Source organism: Periplaneta americana, chromosome 13 (assembly GCF_040183065.1).
Source record: "Periplaneta americana isolate PAMFEO1 chromosome 13, P.americana_PAMFEO1_priV1, whole genome shotgun sequence".
In the NCBI taxonomy this organism is placed as follows: Eukaryota; Metazoa; Arthropoda; class Insecta; order Blattodea; family Blattidae; genus Periplaneta; species Periplaneta americana.
The window spans coordinates 160,791,249-160,811,683 of record NC_091129.1 but is presented as its reverse complement, the minus strand read 5'-3'; the positions used below and the strand labels follow the sequence as shown (position 1 = coordinate 160,811,683).

The window sequence follows — 20,435 nt, the reverse complement described above, 5'->3', positions numbered from 1 at the left end:
TCTCACTCTGAGAGAGGAACATAGGTTAAGGGTGTTTGAGAATAAGGTGCGTAGGAAAATATTTGGGGCTAAGAGGGATGAAGTTACAGGAGAATGGAAAAGTTACACAACACAGAACTGCACGCATTGTATTCTTCACCTGACATAATTAGGAACATTAAATCCAGACGTTTGCGATGGGCAGGGCATGTAGCACGTATGGGCGAATCCAGAAATGCATATAGAGTGTTAGTTGGGAGACCGGAGGGAAAAAGACCTTTGGGGAGGCCGAGACGTAGATGGGAGGATAATATTAAAATGGATTTGAGGGAGGTGGGATATGATGATAGAGACTGGATTAATCTTGCACAGGATAGGGACCGATGGCGGGCTTATGTGAGGGCGGCAATGAACCTTCGGGTTCCTTAAAAGCCATTTGTAAGTATGTAAGTAAGTATGTAATGAACAAATTAGAGCAGAGCATTATTGTATAATATGCAGTGCTACCACAGTCACGAAGCTTCAGGTGATTTTTTGCATTTCTCGCTATACAATGCTCCAAGCGGTTAGCAACTGAGAGTACTAGAAACAATAGACTGTGCTATAGTAGCGATCCTAGTGGCTAGCAACTAAAATTCAACTGTAAAAATTTTGGTAAACTCCGTTCTTATGCATTTCTATAAATTGTGCGGACATGTAAAGATCTGTGATGCAAAACGAACATTTTAAAATATAAAATATTTTTAAGCAGCAGTTGTAGAAATTCACCTTAATAATAATAATAATAATAATAATAATAATAATAATAATAATAATAATAATAATAATAATAATAAACGACAAAAGGTAAATTAATTCGAATTAAGCGTATTCTATTATATTTTATTACCTAACCTAAGTAGTTATATATATATATATATATATATATATATATATATATATATATATATATTGCGTACAATTTAGTAAATTCTTGTGTATCAGGAAATGAATACGGGTTATGAGGTTTCTACTAGGACACATGCATTTCCTGCTGAAAGAAGAAATGTTGTTTCTCTAACGGACTTGTCTCTCTTGATATCGATGGCTGAGAACCAGACTGTTCTAAGTCCAACTTTTTATAAGAAAGAAATCTGTGTTTCATTATATTCCAGTTCTTGTCTGCATATATGAATCGAACAAAATTGTAAATATTCCTCTCAATAACGTTGCTAAAGCTATTCCAAATTGTTTTATGAAGCTTTGAATGTCAGGAGCTTAAAATAACTCTCCTGAAAAAAAAAATAGTAAAGTGGACTTGGAACAGTCTGGTTTTGGGCCATCGACATGTCAATTTATTAATTATAATCGAGGTGCTCTATGTTCGGCGTACTGTACATAGTAATTTGGAGATATTTATCACACATGTGGAAAATTATACTATGTAGAGCGTATGATTTATTTAAGTATTAATTTATTAAAGTATGGACTGTTTACGACCATTTGTCTTTCCTCCTCTGGTCGATCGAGTCTAATGTTTATATCTGTGGTTGCTAAGGCTGTGTCGTGAAACGAGCACATTGCGTGTTGCGTGTGTTGGAAAGGATGTAAAAACCGATTTTCTATCGATCTGCTTGCTTGGGAATGTATCTATTTATACATGTGTACGTCTTGTGCATAACATGTACTAATTCAAAGCAATTTGTCAATCCTAGCTATCGTCCACACCTGTGGAGTAACGGTCAGAGCGTCTGGCCGCAAAACCAGGTGGCCCCGGTTCGATTCTCGGTTGGGGCAAGTTACCTGGTTGAGGTTTTTTCTGGGGTTTTCCCTCAACCCAATATGAGCAAATGCTGGGTAACTTTCGGTGCTGGACCCCGGATTCATTTCACCGGCATTATCACCTTCATCTCATTCAGAAGCTAAATAACCTTAGATGTTGATAAAGCGTCGTGAAATAACCTACTAAAAATAAAAATCCTAGCTATCATACCTACATGGGAGATCACTGTCTTTGCTGAGGTTATAGTTGATAGCTGACTAGCGGATTATCGGCAGTGTTTTTTCTAAGTTATTTAACAATGCTGTATCAACTACTCTGTTATTGTCGATGAGATCGGTGATAGTGAGATGGTATTTGGCGAGATGAGGCCGAGGATTCGCCGTAGATTACCTAACATTCGCCTTACGGTTGAGTAAAATCTCGGTAAAAACCCAAACAGGTAATCAGCCCAAGTGGGAATCGAACCCACGCCCGAGCGCCTCAGCCGACTGAGCTACGCCAGTGGCTTCGGCAGTCTTGAATGCAGATATTTTTCTCTGGGTCAGAGATTACCCACAATGTCCAAGACGTGTTTATTCGAAAAGTAATGGCAATATAGTTACTGTTTCACGCTGAATTTATTTAGGTTGCCTTTGACATTACATACTTCAAATATAATCTCCTGCCATATCAACAATACATTGCCAAATTCTTGGAAGACGGCGAACTCCATCTGCAGCAGCACTTTTGGATATCTCTCTCACTAATTTATCTGCTTAGATGCATTATAGGTACCGCCAGCCTATTTGATAATATAGACTCATAAATTTTTTATTTTATTTTATCATTTATTTGTACATAACAATAAGAGAACATAGAGACACGAGTTCACACCTGTGGAGTAACGGTCAGCGCGTCTGGCCGCGAAACCAGGTGGCCCGGGTTCGATTCCCGGTCGGGGCAAGTTACCTGGTTGAGGTTTTGCCGGGGTTTTCCCTCAACCCAATATGAGCAAATGCTGGGTAACTTTCGGTGCTGGACTCTAGACTCATATCACCGGCATTATCACCTTCATCTCATTCAGACGCTAAATAACCTAAGCTGTTGATAAAGCGTCGTAAAATAACCTACTACTAGTGACACGAACATAATTATACCACAGTCTAGTATATACAGTCACGAAGCGCAATACGTGGGGAATATGCATCCATAGATAGTTGCTAACCACTAGAATCGCTACTATCGCCTCATTACAGACAATGCGAAATAATATCGGCACAGTCTATTGTTTCTAGTACCCTCACAACTCAACCTTCCTGACTGTATGTACTAGACTGTGATTATAGCTAAGACTATTATGATCAAATAGATATTGTCGTGACAAATTACAGGTAATGTAATAACCACTAACAACACAATACTGTAACAATAATAATTCACAGAGTGGTATTCATATTCTTATCTGGAAATGTATACTATTATTGATTGTTATTCTAATATAGCCAACTTAACAAAATTAGTTCATTTTTTAAATATATTTCAGTAGTACGTAATGTCACTGCCTTTTCCAAGCTTTTTTCATTATTCATTATAGTTTTTCCGCAAATATTTTCCCTGGATCTTGTAGTGTTTAAATACCCACCATGGTGACGCGTAAATAAACAGAACTTTGGTTCTCAATTATTCAAACAATTTTTTTTTTTTTTAAAGATATATTAACTGGCGGTGCCTATAAAACATCTGTTCCTATGAAGCACCTTGTTCTTACCGGTACCTTATATTGTTTACTAGAAATCAGAAACAGCCACTGTATTTACAAAATATGGCTACTTCGAGACTTTCAATACTCAAAATGTATGAAATAATCGTTGCTTTATTACGTAGTACGAGATTTCAATATATGTCTACGAAAGCTCAAACGAATCTTCTGGCGAAATGTAATTAGGAATGAAGACCTTTGCAAACAACCACACAGACATCCAAATAAAGCGGAGTAAATAAAAATGGATTAAACACACTCTACGAAAAGACCATAATTTCGTGAAGGCACAAGCTCTATTTCGGAACCTTCAGGGTCACCGGAAGAGGAAGATCACGAACTTCATGGAGACGAAAAGGGCTACACCGCTAATAGTAAAAATTCTAATAGAAATGGTTACATTACAAACATTAAATTTGTAGCGCATATTAATACATCTTGACTAAATGGCGTGATTCGCTTCATTGTTGTGTTGCGTCTTACCTGCACACACAAAATTGAAATTTATGCTTCGGAAACTCTTTAACGTACTCTTCAATGTATCGTAAATTTCATTCTTTGGTTTCGTTTCTTTTAGCCATTATAAGAGTTGAAAACTGCACCATGACTTTATGGACACAGGGTGTATGTTCTTATCATCACCATCCAAACAAGTATAAGGTCCAAGGCCTGTTACGGTCTCAGTGAGTCATTCTTGGTCCACCGTTTTTTTGGATGGGCCAAAGATATCTTACTCTGGGGACAGTATTGAAGCATGGCTTTTGGAAGTCTATTACAATTCTTTGTGTGTTTTTATGTGAAATAAAATTTAAAATATGGAGCTGTCATGGTGGTCTAGTGGCTAGAGCGTTGGACTTACAATCCTGGGTTCGATCCCGGGGTTTTCTCCAGGAACTCTAATTCCCTGTGGCATTCCAACAAATCTCCATAATCATCTCATCTCATCGTGGGTGTAGCGTAGACCAACCTCCTATGGCATACCCAGTCAGTAAATTGGTCTACATACCTGGCTTCATGTGAGTGAATGACGTTAAGTCAAGTTAAAAAAAATAAAATATATGCTTACGTGACCTTTCCAAAACTTAACACACAGTTATGAGTTTAATTAAATATTTAATCTTCCTCAACTTGGTGAGGTTGCCAAAGACAAAGAATGTTAAACATTAACATTTAAGATGACATTAAAAATGTCTTACAAGAAATTTGTTTACAATAAACTAAAATTTACAGTAGATAATATTTCACAATAATGAAAATTTGCAGTAAAATAAAAAATACAGATAAAAAAAATAGAATGAGAAAATTCAATTTGAATTGAAATACAAGCGTTGCCGTAAAATCTGCAAAGAACCCTTCAAGGCTATCATAGAAATTTCCTTAATTGTTGTTATTGGGACTCCAAATTTATAAGAGAATCACATGAATTGTTTTGTTATGGTCCCTCTAGCGCCCACCATTAATCTGATGACTTCTATATCAATGAGTTCATATGATGTTTTGTAGTAAGGGATAGTTGGTTCATAAATTGTCCTTTTCTCTAGATTAACCTCCTCAGGTTGATTCTGATGGTCGGATCCAGAATATAACCTTTTGTCTCTCCAGGTTTAAATGTTATAATATCAATACGCCGATGACTTCCAGTATCCGCTATTCCATGGACTTCTTCATAGATAGTGTAGCCATTGACCTGAAGGCATGTTGCGATTACAGACCTGACTTGTGATGTCTGCTATTACGAAGAGTTTCGCCAAATGGGCATGAACCCAAGACATGAGCCAAAGTTTCAACTTCACTATGGCATCGCCTACAGTGGTTGTCGTCTTGAGTTCTGCCTGGAACAGCTCGTACAGGAGCAGCATTACCGGTCATCTTCAGCGCATCTCTCCACTCGGAGCTAGAAAGGCCTGTATGATGTCTGACCCAGCTGTTTGCGGGAGTGAAGTCTTGATATATGCTGATCCCTTTACCTTTCTGTGGCAGTAGACACCATTTATTAAATTCTTCAAAGCGCAAAATTTTCCTGAGTTTCCTTGAGTCAATTGGACCTCTTTTGTTTTTAATGGTGTCAGGGGAGATCAAATTGTTATCCAGAGGTAACAAGATTAGTTTTCAGTTCACTCTCTAAATCTCTTGTGTTGGCAATATACCGATTAATTATCTGATCTCATCAAAAGTTTCCAACTGTTAATTTGTTGCAGTACTGCCTCCTATGTAGTTCGAAATAGACCAAGGCCTTTATATCAACTGTCAGAGTAAATCATTGAATCTGGAGTATCTGTAGGTAAACATAATATTTCTTTCAGTGTTGTTTTAATCATTTTATCTGCGTCTTGTAGGAAACCAATTGAGGACCGTTTTTGCAAAACTTGGTAACTGCAAAATTTGCAAAATTGAGATTTTGATGGATTCGTTAACATAAGGCAGGCCTCTACATGATGTTCAAAGCGTCTTAGTAAAATTGGGTTATTTCTCTTCATTGTAGTGTGTCAAAGTGTGATCGTTTTTTCAAAACTTGCTTTCTGCCATAAGTGAGAGATACAGCAAAACTTGCTTACTGTAGTGTTTTGTCTCTCCTGTAAAATTTAGTTTTTTCAGTTAGCAAGTTTTGCAAAAACGGTCCTCAATTTGAATTTTTTCGAGAGGAATTGAGAAAAAGTGGTACATTAAAATCGGGCAGATTGAGAGTTGAGATTTTAAATTTCTGATCTGGATGTAACCAAGGTGAGGAAGAAAGTAGGTACAATTTATTTTTTAATTTTGAAATCATTTTTCGACAGTCAAATATCATTACATTGGCAAAGTTCAGATCCAAGAATTTGAAATGCATTTAATTTGGAGGTCTGAGAATTTCGAGGTTAAATCCGAACAATTTACTATTTTCAATAGTGATGGCTACAGATTTCCCTAAGTTAATATCCAATCCGATTTCTTCAAATCTTTGAAGAGCAATTTCTGTCAATCCGATAGCCGAATCTCGGTCTTTCCCAATTATAACAGTGTCATCTGCGAACCCTAGGACTGTTAATGGAGTTAATCTGTTAACTAAGTTATACCCATATGCATTTGCTATCTCTATTTCACTTAGTTCTTGTAGAATATGGTCACTGGATACATTGTATAGCGTTGGTGATAACGGTGAACCCTATTTGGATCTGCAATCAGTGTCTGGATGAACTGTTCGTATATTTGTGTGAATTAAAGATCGGAGATCTTTCAAATCCTTCAGTTTTGGCGCTGAATGAGGAAGTGGTGAGTTAGCAATTGGAGTTAATTCTGGAAGAGATAACTTCGTCTGCTTCCTTCTGAGGTCCAGTGTCTTAAACGTTTCGTCCAGTGAATAGGAATGCTTGTAGAACACCTGCTCAGGAAAATCTGGCTGATACTGCATCCACTTGATCTTTTACCAGCTACAGCTTCACCTACCTTTCGGAAAATGTAATAACTGTTTAGAAGTGTCTTGAAATTTAAAAACTGTCTTTGTTCTAACTCAACACAACATATTGGATTTTTCTTTGCATCATGTAGATCAGATTTGCCCAACTCTCAGTGATTCAATTTTAACAGTTGTATTTGTTATGTTTTCTCAATAGCTGCATGAATTGTCTTCTTCTAGGTGAGTATGCCCAGCTTCGAGAAATTTGTGATTTATACTAACATCTCTTCACCTTTCTTTCAGTTCTTGCAGTGCTATCAGTAGCATCATTGTTACATAAATATTCCTATTTGTCTATAACTGCCTTTTGTAAAATGCTATACCATTTTGTAAACATGGCATGGGTAAATATTTCTGCAAATAAAAGGAATTAGTTGAGATATTTGCATTTGTCTTACTTTTCCTTTTATCACTGTCCTTCTCTCTGTAAGCAGATTCTGCTAGATTTACGTGTTTATCCCTTTTCTCTGTATTTTAAGTACCTCATCTTCATTTGTAGCTAGTTTTAGCAACATACCATATTTGTCTCATTTTCCACACGTCATTTTTGGCTTCTTAAAAGCCAAATTATATTCTTCAACAAATATCTTCCTATCGAAAGCTTCATTCTTCGGAACAACTTTTTTCCTTCACAATATTAACATTGGCTAAAATGAAGAAGAGGCCAATGTCAATATAAGCCTTTACAGAAGTAAAGAAGTATCAATGTTAGCATTGGCCATTATAGAAGGCAGATTTTGTACTGTGAGCCTATGACATTGGCTTGTGAATGCTTTGTACCTTCCACATTAACAGCAGCAGACATTGGCCCTTTTAGTATATGGACGAACAGACTGAGATAAGCTCGAAAATGTTATTGTTGTTGTTTTCTAATGCCAGGCATTTGACAATAAAGTCATTTGACCTTTTGCACTCCAATATTTTTCAAAGATATTACCATGGTTAGCCACTGACGCACAGATTTTGAGGTGTTCCAAATCCATTTCTTGATTTGAGTTGCACAACGGACAGTTAGGAGACTGATATATTCCAATTCTATGCAGATGCTTGGCCAAACAGTCATGGCCTGTTGCCAATCTAAATGCTGCTACAGACGATTTGCGTGGTAAATCGGGAATTAACTGTGGATTATGATGCAGAGAGTTCCATTTTTTTTCCTTGAGATTGTGTTATCAAATTTTGTTTGTTGAAGTCAAAGTATATAGATTTAATAAATCTTTTCACAGAGTAACACGTAGATTTAGTAACAGGTCTGTAAGTAGCAGTGCTGCCCTTCTTTGCTAAAGCATCCGCATTATTTCACAGGATTCCACAATGGGATTGTATCCATTGGAATACAATTCTTTTATTGAGTGATATTAATTGAGAGAGCATTTTAGTTATTTCTGCTGTTTGAGGTGAAGGTGTGTGTTTAGAGACTATTGATAGAATAGCTGCTTGGAGTCTGACAATATAACTGCATTCCTAAATTTATTGATGTGGCATAGAAGATTCCTGAGACTTTCACTTATTGCAATGATTTCTCCATCAAAACTTGTTGTTCCATATCCAAGAGATCTATAAAGTGAGAAGAGACACCTGCACCTGCACCTTGTTCCCTGGAGATCAAGGATCCATCGGTGTATAAATGAAGCCAATTTTGTGGAGGGTACCTAATATTAATTGTCTCTAAAAACAATTGTTTCATTATTTCAGTGTTCACTTCTGATTTCATTATTTCTTGTGTTAAATTTAGATTATACTCTATATTTAATAGTGTTAAAGGGTTTGGTTTAATTTGTAAGTTTTCTTTTAAATTCGGGACGTTGATTTTCTGTTTTAATTCTTGAACCATGGATATGAAACTTTTTTGAGTTTTTAATCTACGGAGAGGACTGTATGAATGCCAATTGTTTCCTGGTAATGTGATAAGTTTTTCTTCTATTATCATTTTGATGCTGTTAATATTAGTGAGGAATCTCATAGAAGCTATTGGAGTTGTTTTGATTCCACCAGTAATGAGCCTGAGAGCTTGGTTTTGAACATGTTCTATTTCGTTTATGAAAGGTGAAGTAATTAAAATTTATCCACAGTACGTCAGTACTGGCTGCATAAACATTTTATATGTAGTGTTCAAATCACAGAGTAATACGTAGATTTAGTAACAGATCTGTAAGTAGCAGTGCTTCCCTTCTTTGCTAAAGCGTCCGCATTCTCGTTTCCCAGGATTCCACAATGGGATAGTATCCACTGGAATACAATTCTTTTATTGAGCATTATTAATTAATTGAGAGAGCATTTTAGTTATTTCTGCTGTTTGAGATGAAGGTGTGTCTAGAGACTATTGATAGAATAGCTCGAAAATGTATATAATTCAAAAGTACAAAACATTGACATTAGCCCTTTTACAAAATGTTATGTTTTATTTAACGACGCTCGCAACTGCAGAGGTTATATCAGCGTCGCCGGATGTGCCGGAATTTTGTCCCACAGGAGTTCTTTTACATGCCAGTAAATCTACTGACATGAGCCTGTCTCATTTAAGCACACTTAAATGCCATCGACCTGGCCCGGGATCGAACCCGCAACCTTGGACATAGAAGGCCAGCGCTATACCAACTCGCCAATCAGGTCGACTTTGGCCCTTTTAGAACTATGATAATATTATATCAGTGGCGTACAATCAATGTAAGCTAAAAAGCTTAGCTTCCCCACTTAATAATAATTTCATAATAAACCTGCAGTTTATGGACAAAATTATTTATTAATTTTAATAGTTTATATTTACACGTTAAATATTGTGATGCGGCAGCTCAGGATGATTTGTGATGCAGCAGTAAACAAGAAGCCTGCACATACCAGCTTCCAAACAGACTGGTTTCTTCTGTGTAATCCACCCCGCAGATTTTCCATTCCTTTCTAACTAAACTACCCTAGTCGCAAGGCTCGCAAGAAGCTAGCTTTAACATTTAAAATAAGTAGTTTCTGAGTTATTCCTTTTCGTCAGTTGTGTTCAGTTGAAGTGTTAGTGTGCATTGTGGCTGATGTAATAAATAATGAGCGAAATAACAGTTCCTGACACTAATTTAATTGAATTTTTTAGGACAATTGTATTATCAAGACTGACTTACGAACAAAAGTGTGATTCAAAGAAGAAATGACCAACTCCCTTGCTGTCAATGAAGGACACAACCAAAAGACAGACGCATACTTACATAATGATACTAATATTGTGATTTCTCTAAGTATGACAGGGAGTGAGCTGATGTTATATACGTATACGTGTCTATTTGTTAGAGATATGTGTAAATCGTGAAATCATATTTTACTACGTATCATTATTTTGGGGTCATGCCTTATTGGTGTTACTTACGATGTTCCAACCAATCTTCGACTGCTGACTTGACATTGACTACTATTTATTTTAAGACTGTATTTTTGTAATACATTTTCTCATATTGCATGAAAGACAACTTGAGTTAGCTTCCCCTGCTCAAAATTTCATGCTACGCCACTGCATTATATCATAATTTATTAGTGACTTACATATTGTATTTATGTAATGTGTTTACATTGATTTTCACATCCAAGCAAATTTGGTAGAGGAGATGTGGTGAGCTATTACACAATGGCAGATATATTATTTTGTTGTGAACGACATGTGAAATTTTAAGAAAGAATTTCTTCATTATGTTTTCCTGAAGGAATTTCTTTAGTCTATTTCATTCACTCAAAAACTGAACATATGCAGTAAGAATAACAGTTTAAATTTGCTCACAGTTTTATTTCCTTAGATATTTACATGTCTCTGAAAGTAATAAGGCACAGTTAACTAAAATTCAGCAAAAAACACTGTTAGTTTTCTGTGTATGCTTGAGTAGAAGAAGGAAGACACAGTGAGGCTAACACCAGTTCCTATGGTAAATAAATTTTTCGACAATATACATTAATAAATAGCCACAGATAAATACATGATTATATAGAATTATGCTCTGTTTGACAACTAATCAATCCGCAATCCACAGATCTGGAACAATGTATTACGATTCATTCCTACACACGTCACAGTAAAACCAGTAACATAAAATCACGTAGCCTCTAGGATGTATAGCGTATATAAATGTAGACTTAAAAAAAAGTTCTCAATTGGTTTCTTCAGTTCTTCTTTAACTCACAATTTAGTTATATTATGACACACTTCCACTTGCTGGACTGTTACTTGTTTGAAATTTTGTAATTTCAGCCTTGAATTTCGCAATAGTTTCTTTTGCAAGTTTCAGTCTTTCTTTAAGGTCGTTGATCTCGTATCTAATCTTATTTTTGGCATTCAATATATTCTGCAACGTCTTTTCCTTCTTTTCTTCAACTGAAACAAAAATACGATCAATTACAAGAAGGTACAATAGGAGCCAAGCACAAACGAAGAAGTGGTGCCAGGGAGGTAAAAGGTAAAAAAGGTAAAGGTATCCCCGTCACACGCCATGAAGGCACTTGGGGGGCATGGAGGTAGAGCCCCATGCTTTCCATGACCTCGGCACTAGAATGAGGTGGTGTGGTCGGCACCACGCTCTGACCGCCTTTTACCCCCGGGAAAGACTCGGTACTCAATTTTATAGGAGGCTGAGTGAATCTCGGGGCCATATATATCTATATTTTTTTTTTTCATTATATGATGTGTGTTTCACAACAATTCAGTTTTTTTACCATGTTATGATCTTATGAATAACATTCCCGTTTATGGTTTATTTTCTTGAATTACCATTTCATGGACGTACATAAATGAAATCCATGCTATGTATCCAAACAAGATGTACTTTCGTGTTCTACATGCAAACAAAATATATTTTTTATAATGCCAAAAAAGAAGCTATTTGACTTAATTTACAAATTCCACATTTAAGCATTCATTTAAATACTTATTCCTATATTCCGATCATTTCTAAACTTATTTTTCTATTTACAAAAGTCTGTTTTAAAAGTGATGTTGCAAATAATATTACCATTCTTAGTTTATTTCCTTGAACTATTATTCATAACACATACATAATTTACCGTCCACTCAAATAAGAAAATACCGTAAATTTTTATTTTCTTTGATTGCAAACAAAAGGCTCCCAAAAGTAAGACATTTTATTTGATTCAAATATTGTACGATTTTGACGGATTTATGTCTTTAATTTTGCAAAATTTCATATATGGCAAAATAGCTACTATTATAATAATCTCTATTATTAATTTTATATTTACAAAAATCGGCAATTTTTGTGACATGAATGTTAAAATATGTTAGTGATTTATAATGATAATCTAAGAAATTTCTTTCCTTTTCAATTGGACTTTTCTTCTGTGGAGTACATTTGTAACTTCTCCAACTGTTGCATAAGTGTTTCATTTTACAATGTTATTCATGTACAGATACCTAGTTGAAGTTTCCAGTTACTGGCATAGGCATAAATAATTTCCCTGAAACAATTATTTTTGGAAACATACAACAAATATCGATTACATCATAATTTTTCTGTTATCCTTTTAAATAATGACACACTGATTGTTAGTCAACATTTTATGTATGTTATTCGTAGATGAAATTACTTGTGAATACTGGTATGAATAAAATTTGTTGAATAATAAAAAAATACTGTATACCAATGGTGTAGAACAGCAACCTCATATGTAAAACAAAATTCAGATACGTGTACTCCGTACTATCATTACAGTTATGTACATTGTCAAGTTTCACATATGAATGTTACGAAGACTGAAAAAGACAAGAGGTAAAACTTCTTTACTTAAAAAAAAAATGGGCACTAGAAAAAGGTAAATTTTGGCCACTTCATCTTCAGGAAAAGAAAGAAAAAAAAAAACCTGAATACGAGTGAACATCAGAAAGTTAAGTTATAACAAAGAGAAAAAAAATTATCATCACTTGGAAGTCCTCCAGTATTTTGAAGTTGCTCTATCAACTAAGTCAATTCAATATCCTTTGTATACATTAATCAAATTATCAAAACTCGACTTATTCCTCATCTTTCACTGTTACTATTTCTCGTCACTGGAATTCTCTGCATGAAGTCAAAGGCTACCAAACCTTGAAATCTTTCAAATTCAAGTTAGAAAATTATCTTATGACGAGTTGACAAACTAACTTACTGTTATGACATGTGTTGTATTGCATGTTTTCATGTATTCACTACATTTTTTTTTTATATTCTAGTGATATTTATCATATTTTATCTGTTTCTGTTTCATCATATTTCCCGATAATGATATGTCTATAATGTGATAACTTGAGCTACTTATAATCATAATTTTCCTTGCTGTGTGTACCTAAAAATATTGTGTTCATTATATGCTCTGTACTTCACTATTTTATTATTACTGTTATTATTATTATTATTATTATTATTATTATTATTATTATTATTATTATTATTAAGTGTTTTCTGTATCACAGTTTTACCCCTTTGAGTGTTAGAGAAGGCTGTATGGCCTTAACTCCGCCAGGTTAGATAAACTATTTATTATTATTATTATTATTATTATTATTATTATTATTAAGTGTTTTCTGTATCACAGTTTTACCCCTTTGAGTGTTAGAGAAGGCTGTATGGCCTTAACTCTGCCAGGTTAGATAAACTATTTATTATTATTATTATTATTATTATTATTATTATTATTATTATTATTAAGTGTTTTCTGTATCACAGTTTTACCCCTTTGAGTGTTAGAGAAGGCTGTATGGCCTTAACTCTGCCAGGTTAGATAAACTATTTATTATTATTATTATTATTATTATTATTATTATTATTATAGTCACTGGATAGAGACTGGATTAATCTTGCACAGGATAGGAACCGATGGCTGGCTTATGTGAGGGCGGCAATGAACCTTCGGGTTCCTTAAAAGCCAGCAAGTAAGTAAGTAAGTATTATAGTCACAAAATACAGGTTTTATAAGCCTTATAAGATTCACTTACAATCAGTTTCATGCTTCCATGTTCCATGAGAGAGCTGCCTTGTTGTAGTAAGCAAATGCTGCATCAATACTGTAGGATCCTGAAATACTATTTCTTCATAAAATTCAGAAACAAGCGTTTTCTTTCCTTGCATCACGTCAGGTCCTGATTGAAACAATTTAAGGATATGATACAAAGTTACCTAAAAGAGAAAAGTTACATTAGATCGAATATACTGTAAGTCTTAGGAATATGATTGTAATAACATATTTCATGTGTTACAATGGCTGCGTTCAGCCGGGACAGCGCTGAAATAGCGACAGCACTGAACGCCTTGCTGGCCGATAGCGCTGAAATAGCGGCCGCCATTTTTCGTAGACAGAACAATGGCGTGTTTCTTTGTAACATTTGCAGTCTGGTCGTTCAGCCACTAACAGCTGCTGTAACTCAGCAAAAATGAATCACTACCCCAGCGCTGTCCCGGCTGAATGCAGCCAATGAAAACTAAGTTCTAAATTACCTAGCTGACTAGTTTCGGCTTCGTATCAGCCATCTGAAGAACTAGTTCTGAAGATGGCTGATACTAGTCGAAAGTAGTCAACTAGGTAATTTACAACTTAGTCTTAATTTCAACACACGAAAGTTGTTATTACAACCATATACTCAAGTGTTAAAAGTGTGTAATTAAGACATACAAATACATGTATTGTTGTTGTTGTTATTGTTTTCTAATGCCAGGCATTTGACAATAAAGTCATTTGACCTCTTGCACTCCAATATTTTTCAAAGATATTATCATGACCAGCCAATGAAGCACAGATTTTGAGGTGTTCCGAATCCATTTCTTGGTTTGAGTTGCACAATGGGCAGTTAGGGGACTGATATATTCCAATTCTATGCAGGTGTTTGGCCAAACAATCATGGCCTGTTGCCAATCTAAATGCAGCTACAGACGATTTTCGTGGTAAATAGGGAATTAACTGTGGATTTTGATGCAGAGAGTTCCATTTTTTCCTTTGGGATTGTGTTATCAAATTTGGTTTGTTGAAGTCTAAGTATGTAGATTTAATAAATCTCTTCACAGAGTAATATGTAGATTTAGTAACAAGTCTGTAAGTAGCAGTGCTGCCCTTCTTTGCTAAAGCATCCGCATTCTCGTTTCCCAGAATTCCACAATGGGATGGTATCCATTGGAATACAATTCTTTTATTGAGTGATATTAATTGAGAGAGCATTTTAGTTATTTCTGCTGTTTGAGATGAAGGTGTGTGTTTAGAGATTATTGATAGAATAGCTGCTTTGGAGTCTGACAATATAACTGCATTCCTAAATTTATTGATGTGGCATAGAAGATTCCTGAGACATTCACTTATTGCAATGATTTCACCATCAAAACTTGTTGTTCCATATCGAAGTGATCTATAAAGTGAGAAGAGACAGCACGTAACACCTGCACTGGCACCTTGTTCTCTGGAGATCAAGGATCCATCGGTGTATAAATGAAGCCAGTTTTGTGGAGGGTACCTAATATTAATTGTCACTAAAGACAATTGTTTCAGTATTTCAGTGTTTACTTCTGATTTCAGTATTTCTTCTGTTAAATTTAGATTATATTCTATATTTAATAGAGTTAAAGGGTTTGGTTTAATTTGTAAGTTTTCTTTTAAATTCAGGATATTGATTTTCTAATTCTTGAACAATGGAAATGAAACTTTTTTGAGTTTTCAATATACAGAGAGAACTGTATTGTTCACTATGTACTGTTATATATGTACACTAAAAATTAACAGCATACACTATGATCTTGCATATTTGGAAAATAATGACGTTAAGTCCCTACTTTAATGATGAAAACTTCACATACTACTGAACAATTTTCTCAGAATTAATGGGACCACTTTATAATACAGAGCGTTCCAGTGATAAGCACTGGTTTATTCATTGACAGCTAGGTGGCGCAGGTGGTTGAGCAACTGCCAGGCGCCATCTCCTCCTCTCTCAGTGTTCTATACCTCATGTAACGTTTCAACGACTAGTCAGTCTGAAATTGGAATATATAGAAAGGAGGTATGTTGTGTTGTGTCATGTCACTCATTTAGTTACCATGTGGAGATTGCGTAATGGTGAGATATTCTCTGCTTGAACATACATACGTTGTGAAAGCTTATTATACGAAAAAAAAAAAAAAAAGTGTGGCAAAACAAGGAGAAAATTTATAAATCTTTTTCAGGCCGCCCAGTTACAACCAGGAGGGCAATAAAACAATTAGTGAAAGTTTATTGAAACAGGTTTTTAGTAGTTGCCCAAAATAGTTTTTCCATCTGTTCAGGATTGACTGAGAGTCTGCAAGCAAGTCACCATTCTCATCCTTGATCACGTTTACCCTTGCCTGATATCCATTCTTGAATTCCTTTATTTACAATTAGTTAGAATAATTTTTAAAACAAGCAAATCTATTAAAATGTGTGTTATGCAAAATTCTTAAAGTAAATATAGTTTCGTTATATGAGTACTGGTAATGTACTAGGCTATACCTTCTTTCTTGTAGGTTTCCAATACAAGTGTACACAATTAACTCAATTAGATACCCTCCACAAAACTGGCTTCATTTATACACCGACGGATCCTTGATCTCCAGAGAACAAGGTGCCGGTGCAGATGTTACATCTATTTCCTCTCACTTTATAGATCTCTTGGATATGGAACAACAAGTTTTGATGGAGAAATCATTGCAATAAATGAAAGTCTCAGGAATCTTCTATGCCACATCAATAAATTTAAGAATGTAGTTATATTGTCAGACTCCAAAGCAGCTATTCTATCAATAGTCTCTAAACACACACCTTCATCTCAAACAGCAGAAATAACTAAAATGCTCTCTCAATTAATATCACTCAATAAAAGAATTGTATTCCAATGGATACCATCCCGTTGTGGAATTCTGGGAAACGAGAATGCGGATGCTTTAGCAAAGAAGGGCAGCACTGCTACTTACAGACCTGTTACTAAATCTACGTATTACTCTGTGAAAAGATTTATTAAATCTACATACTTAGACTTTAACAAACAAAATTTGATAACACAATCTCAAGGGAAAAAATGAAACTCTCTGCATCAAAATCCACAGTTAATTCCTGATTTACCACGCAAATCGTCTGTAGCTGCATTTAGATTGGCAACAGGCCATGATTGTTTGGCCAAACACCTGCATAGAATTGGAATATATCAGTCCCCTAACTGCCCATTGTGCAACTCAAACGAAGAAATGGATTCGGAACACCTCAAAAGCTGTGCTTCAGTGGCTGGTCATGATAATATCTTTGAAAAATACTGGAGTGCAAGAGGTCAAATGACTTTATTGTCAAATGCCCGGCATTAAAAAACAACAACAACAACAATTAACTCAACAGAAACTGAGATCATAACATGGAAAACGAAGGATTAGAAATGAAATAATTTGAGGCAATGGGATCATATTTCATTACTAAAACATTATTTTGTTGGGGGAGGAAGAATGAATGTGCATGGATTGAACTTTTTACAACAGCATACTAAGTAATAAAAAGCTTCAACTTACTGTTGGGCGTTCATTAGGATCGTGGAAATATATTTTTATAACAATCTCGAACTCTCCCCAGCCTGTTTCAGTAACTTCGTAGGGTGGTTTCACAACAATTCGATTAGGCTCTCCATAACTTTCATGGAGCTTGAAATGAACTTTTTTCACATACGTTGACATATCTTCATTATGATAAGGTTTCACATAAACAGTCCACTGATGAGTGTGACCATCTTCTTCTCGTTTCTTTCCAAAATATCTTGCAATGTTTCCATAAACAATTGGCTTAACAATGCAAACACCCTGTGAAAGAATTAAAAGAATACAATTTAAATATTTATCACAATACCCAGAACAAGGATACTACGCCAAGCACTAAATTACCACCTTTGAGGAACAAGATCTTTGGGCCATCCACTGAAACGATGGAGTGAGACCGTAATAGGCCACCAGAAGAAGATAGGTATATAAGAAACTGTGTTGCAGTGTAGTGAAAATATACAGAGCGGAAGTGATATAATCATGCAGATTTTCAGAGCAAATAGCTCATGTTGTATATAACAAAAAATTGGAATAGGCCTATATTGGTAGAAAGTTCATAGTTTTCTCAGAAAAAATGTTTCTCCCTCCCCACAAATGTTTGACACTCTCTTGTTCGGTAAATTTTTTTTTTTTAAATCAAATGCCACCAGGTTGTCTTTTCGACATTTCTGGTCTTCTCTCTTGGCAGTGGCTTACTTGTAACCCACTTCTGAGGTTGGGGTGCCTGGAAGGCGGAGTTACATTACTCCGATGATGTGATAGGATGGTCATGATAATGTGGTGCCAGGAGAGGTCTTAAATCTAAACTTAACCTAAATTCCAGACCATGGACGAACACAGGAATAATCCCCTTTAAGGAAAAATTCCTGTGTTCTTACCGGGAATCGAACCCGGGACCTCATGAACTATAGCCAGAAGCTCTGACCACTAGACCATGAGACTGGTCAATGGATGTTAAAGCGTGTAAAAAAAAAATGAATCTAGTAGGCTATGATCGGAACCGAGAATGCCAAAGTTAAAATTTCTCCAACTCTAAATTCCCATTCCTGGGCAAGCTTTTATCATTAATTCTGTGTTGTTTGGGTAAGGGGAGATAAGTCATAAAAATGAGTTTGGAGATAAATGAAAATTAAACTTCGGACCCTTACTGCAAATACTGTTCGGTAAATATTGCGAGTAGGATCGTGATTTTTTTTTCGCATCAATAGAAAATCTAACAAAGAATCATTTATCCCTCACGCGTATTTCAATAGCGTAGACGTTTTCATATAAATTTAATTAAAAAACCACTAATTTCAAGCCACTGAACGATGCGAGCAGATTGCAATGTCACGCGTTGTAGAGAGAGAGAGGTTCGTGTACAGAGACAGACCTGAGTTCGTTGATCTCTTACATCTGCATTGCGAGAAGGAAGAAAACTGTATTAGCGGCAATGTTGCAGACAGATAAACTTCCAATTAAATTTTCTAATTAATCGTGCATTTAATCACTAAACATAATATAGGTTTTCTATTCCTTTAAATGTATCCTATCTTCCCTTTCAATCTGCAGGATTATTTCACTTAAAGCACATTAAAAAATATGGGGTCCAAAGTATATTGTTTAAAAACACTTATCGGATCTAAAGAGTCATGTTAAGTTTATTTCTGTGTATAGGTAATTGGGAGTGAAGGGATCCCATCATCTCACTAGTGCGCATTTGTAAAAACTTATTACCGAAATACTGTACATAATTTTTCATATTTAGTCTACATTCTAATTAGAATTAAGTTTCACAGGTCCCTATCACCACGGCATGGCATGTCAAGTTGCAGATAGAGGAGACGGCCTCCAGATATGGAGAGTAGCTGCGAATATATTGAAAAGGCAGTCGCAGACAGCCAATAAGGGGTGGTCCTCCATCTTGGGGGTTGGGCGAAGGACTAACAACCCTTCACCGTAAAAAACAGCTTGTTACGAAACCCCAAATGGATTTGAGGGATGGTAGTGACTGGAGTAATCTTGCTCAGGATAGGGACTGATGGCGAGCTTATGTGAGGGCGGCAATGAACCTCCAGATTTCTTAAAAGCCATAAGTAAGTAAGTATAATTAGAACAGTTGTAACTAAGTAGAAGTATTTCTTTATTTCATTATCTGTAGAGACTGTTTAGAGATGATAGGATCATATGAAACTAATGAAGCTCCAAATGAATGAGAATGGTACCTAAAAGAAACTAACTGCTCTGAGAAACGTCTTTAGCAGTCGCTTCAGAATCTGTTGGAATTGAGTGGTGATAACTGCACCAAAAATGCAATTATAAACGTTTTATATGTGTGATAAATGTGCTGTCTGTATAGTGTAACGAGTTATACATACTTAGAAAATAGTCTAACTTTATAATATGGACTCTAACTTCCCAAAAGGCACGTAATGTAGAAAACTGCAAGAAAATGGAATTAAATTTACAGAATAAATATTGATATATGATATGGTTTATTCTCACAATAATCTCTCTGGTCCTGCTGGCCTTTCACATTTCAGAATAAATATTACGGATCTATACACAGAAACAAATCTTGTAATCTGGAAATTATAATTAAATTTTATCCCTAAGGACATTACATAACCTACACTAATTTTTATTTACACAGAAAAGTTTGATGCACACTATTCTAATATTCTAAGGCAACTACCGTCATTAAGTTTTAACTGCTTGAATTATTCAGTAGTGTCATAGATAACTAAAATTCACATGATGACTATGACAGAAACCAAGCTAACCTAACCACAATTCCATTGAAATTGGTTCTTATGCATTGAAGCAGCCTACATCGTTACCTTCACTCTTCCTCCAGAATCGGGTCCATAATCAGTTGGACCAGACATTTTTCAATTAACACCAGAAAGTACTCGACTAGTTTGTTTCTTACAGGCTGCCTATATACATGTTTCAACTTAAAATAAAATAATTGGCAACCATTATTATACATATACTAGTACTACCAAC

General features: G+C 35.3%; 1 protein-coding gene across 1 annotated transcript; it reads right to left on the bottom strand.

Moving 5' to 3' along the window:
- Positions 1-10,642: 10,642 nt before the first annotated feature.
- Gas41 (YEATS domain-containing protein 4 Gas41) lies at positions 10,643-20,427 on the bottom strand. Its single transcript, XM_069844535.1, has 4 exons — positions 20,267-20,427; positions 17,424-17,708; positions 13,868-14,048; positions 10,643-11,257 (listed from the first exon to the last, which is right to left on the bottom strand). Exons 1-4 carry the CDS (start codon positions 20,312-20,314, stop codon positions 11,079-11,081), a joined length of 693 nt encoding a protein of 230 aa, XP_069700636.1. The 5' UTR covers positions 20,315-20,427; the 3' UTR covers positions 10,643-11,078.
- Between the last annotated feature and the right edge of the window lie 8 nt (positions 20,428-20,435).

Bases quoted from the DNA above. Each gene is read 5' to 3' on its own strand.
- Gas41 (XM_069844535.1), bottom strand. From the start codon at position 20,314: ATGTCTGGTCCAACTGATTATGGACCCGATTCTGGAGGAAGAGTGAAG. The intron at 14,049-17,423 runs GTAAGTTGAAGC...TTTCTCTTTTAG, and splicing joins ATCCTAATGAACGCCCAACA to GTAACTTTGTATCATATCCT. The intron at 11,258-13,867 runs GTAAGTGAATCT...TTTTTGTTTCAG, and splicing joins ATGGAAGCATGAAACTGATT to TTGAAGAAAAGAAGGAAAAG.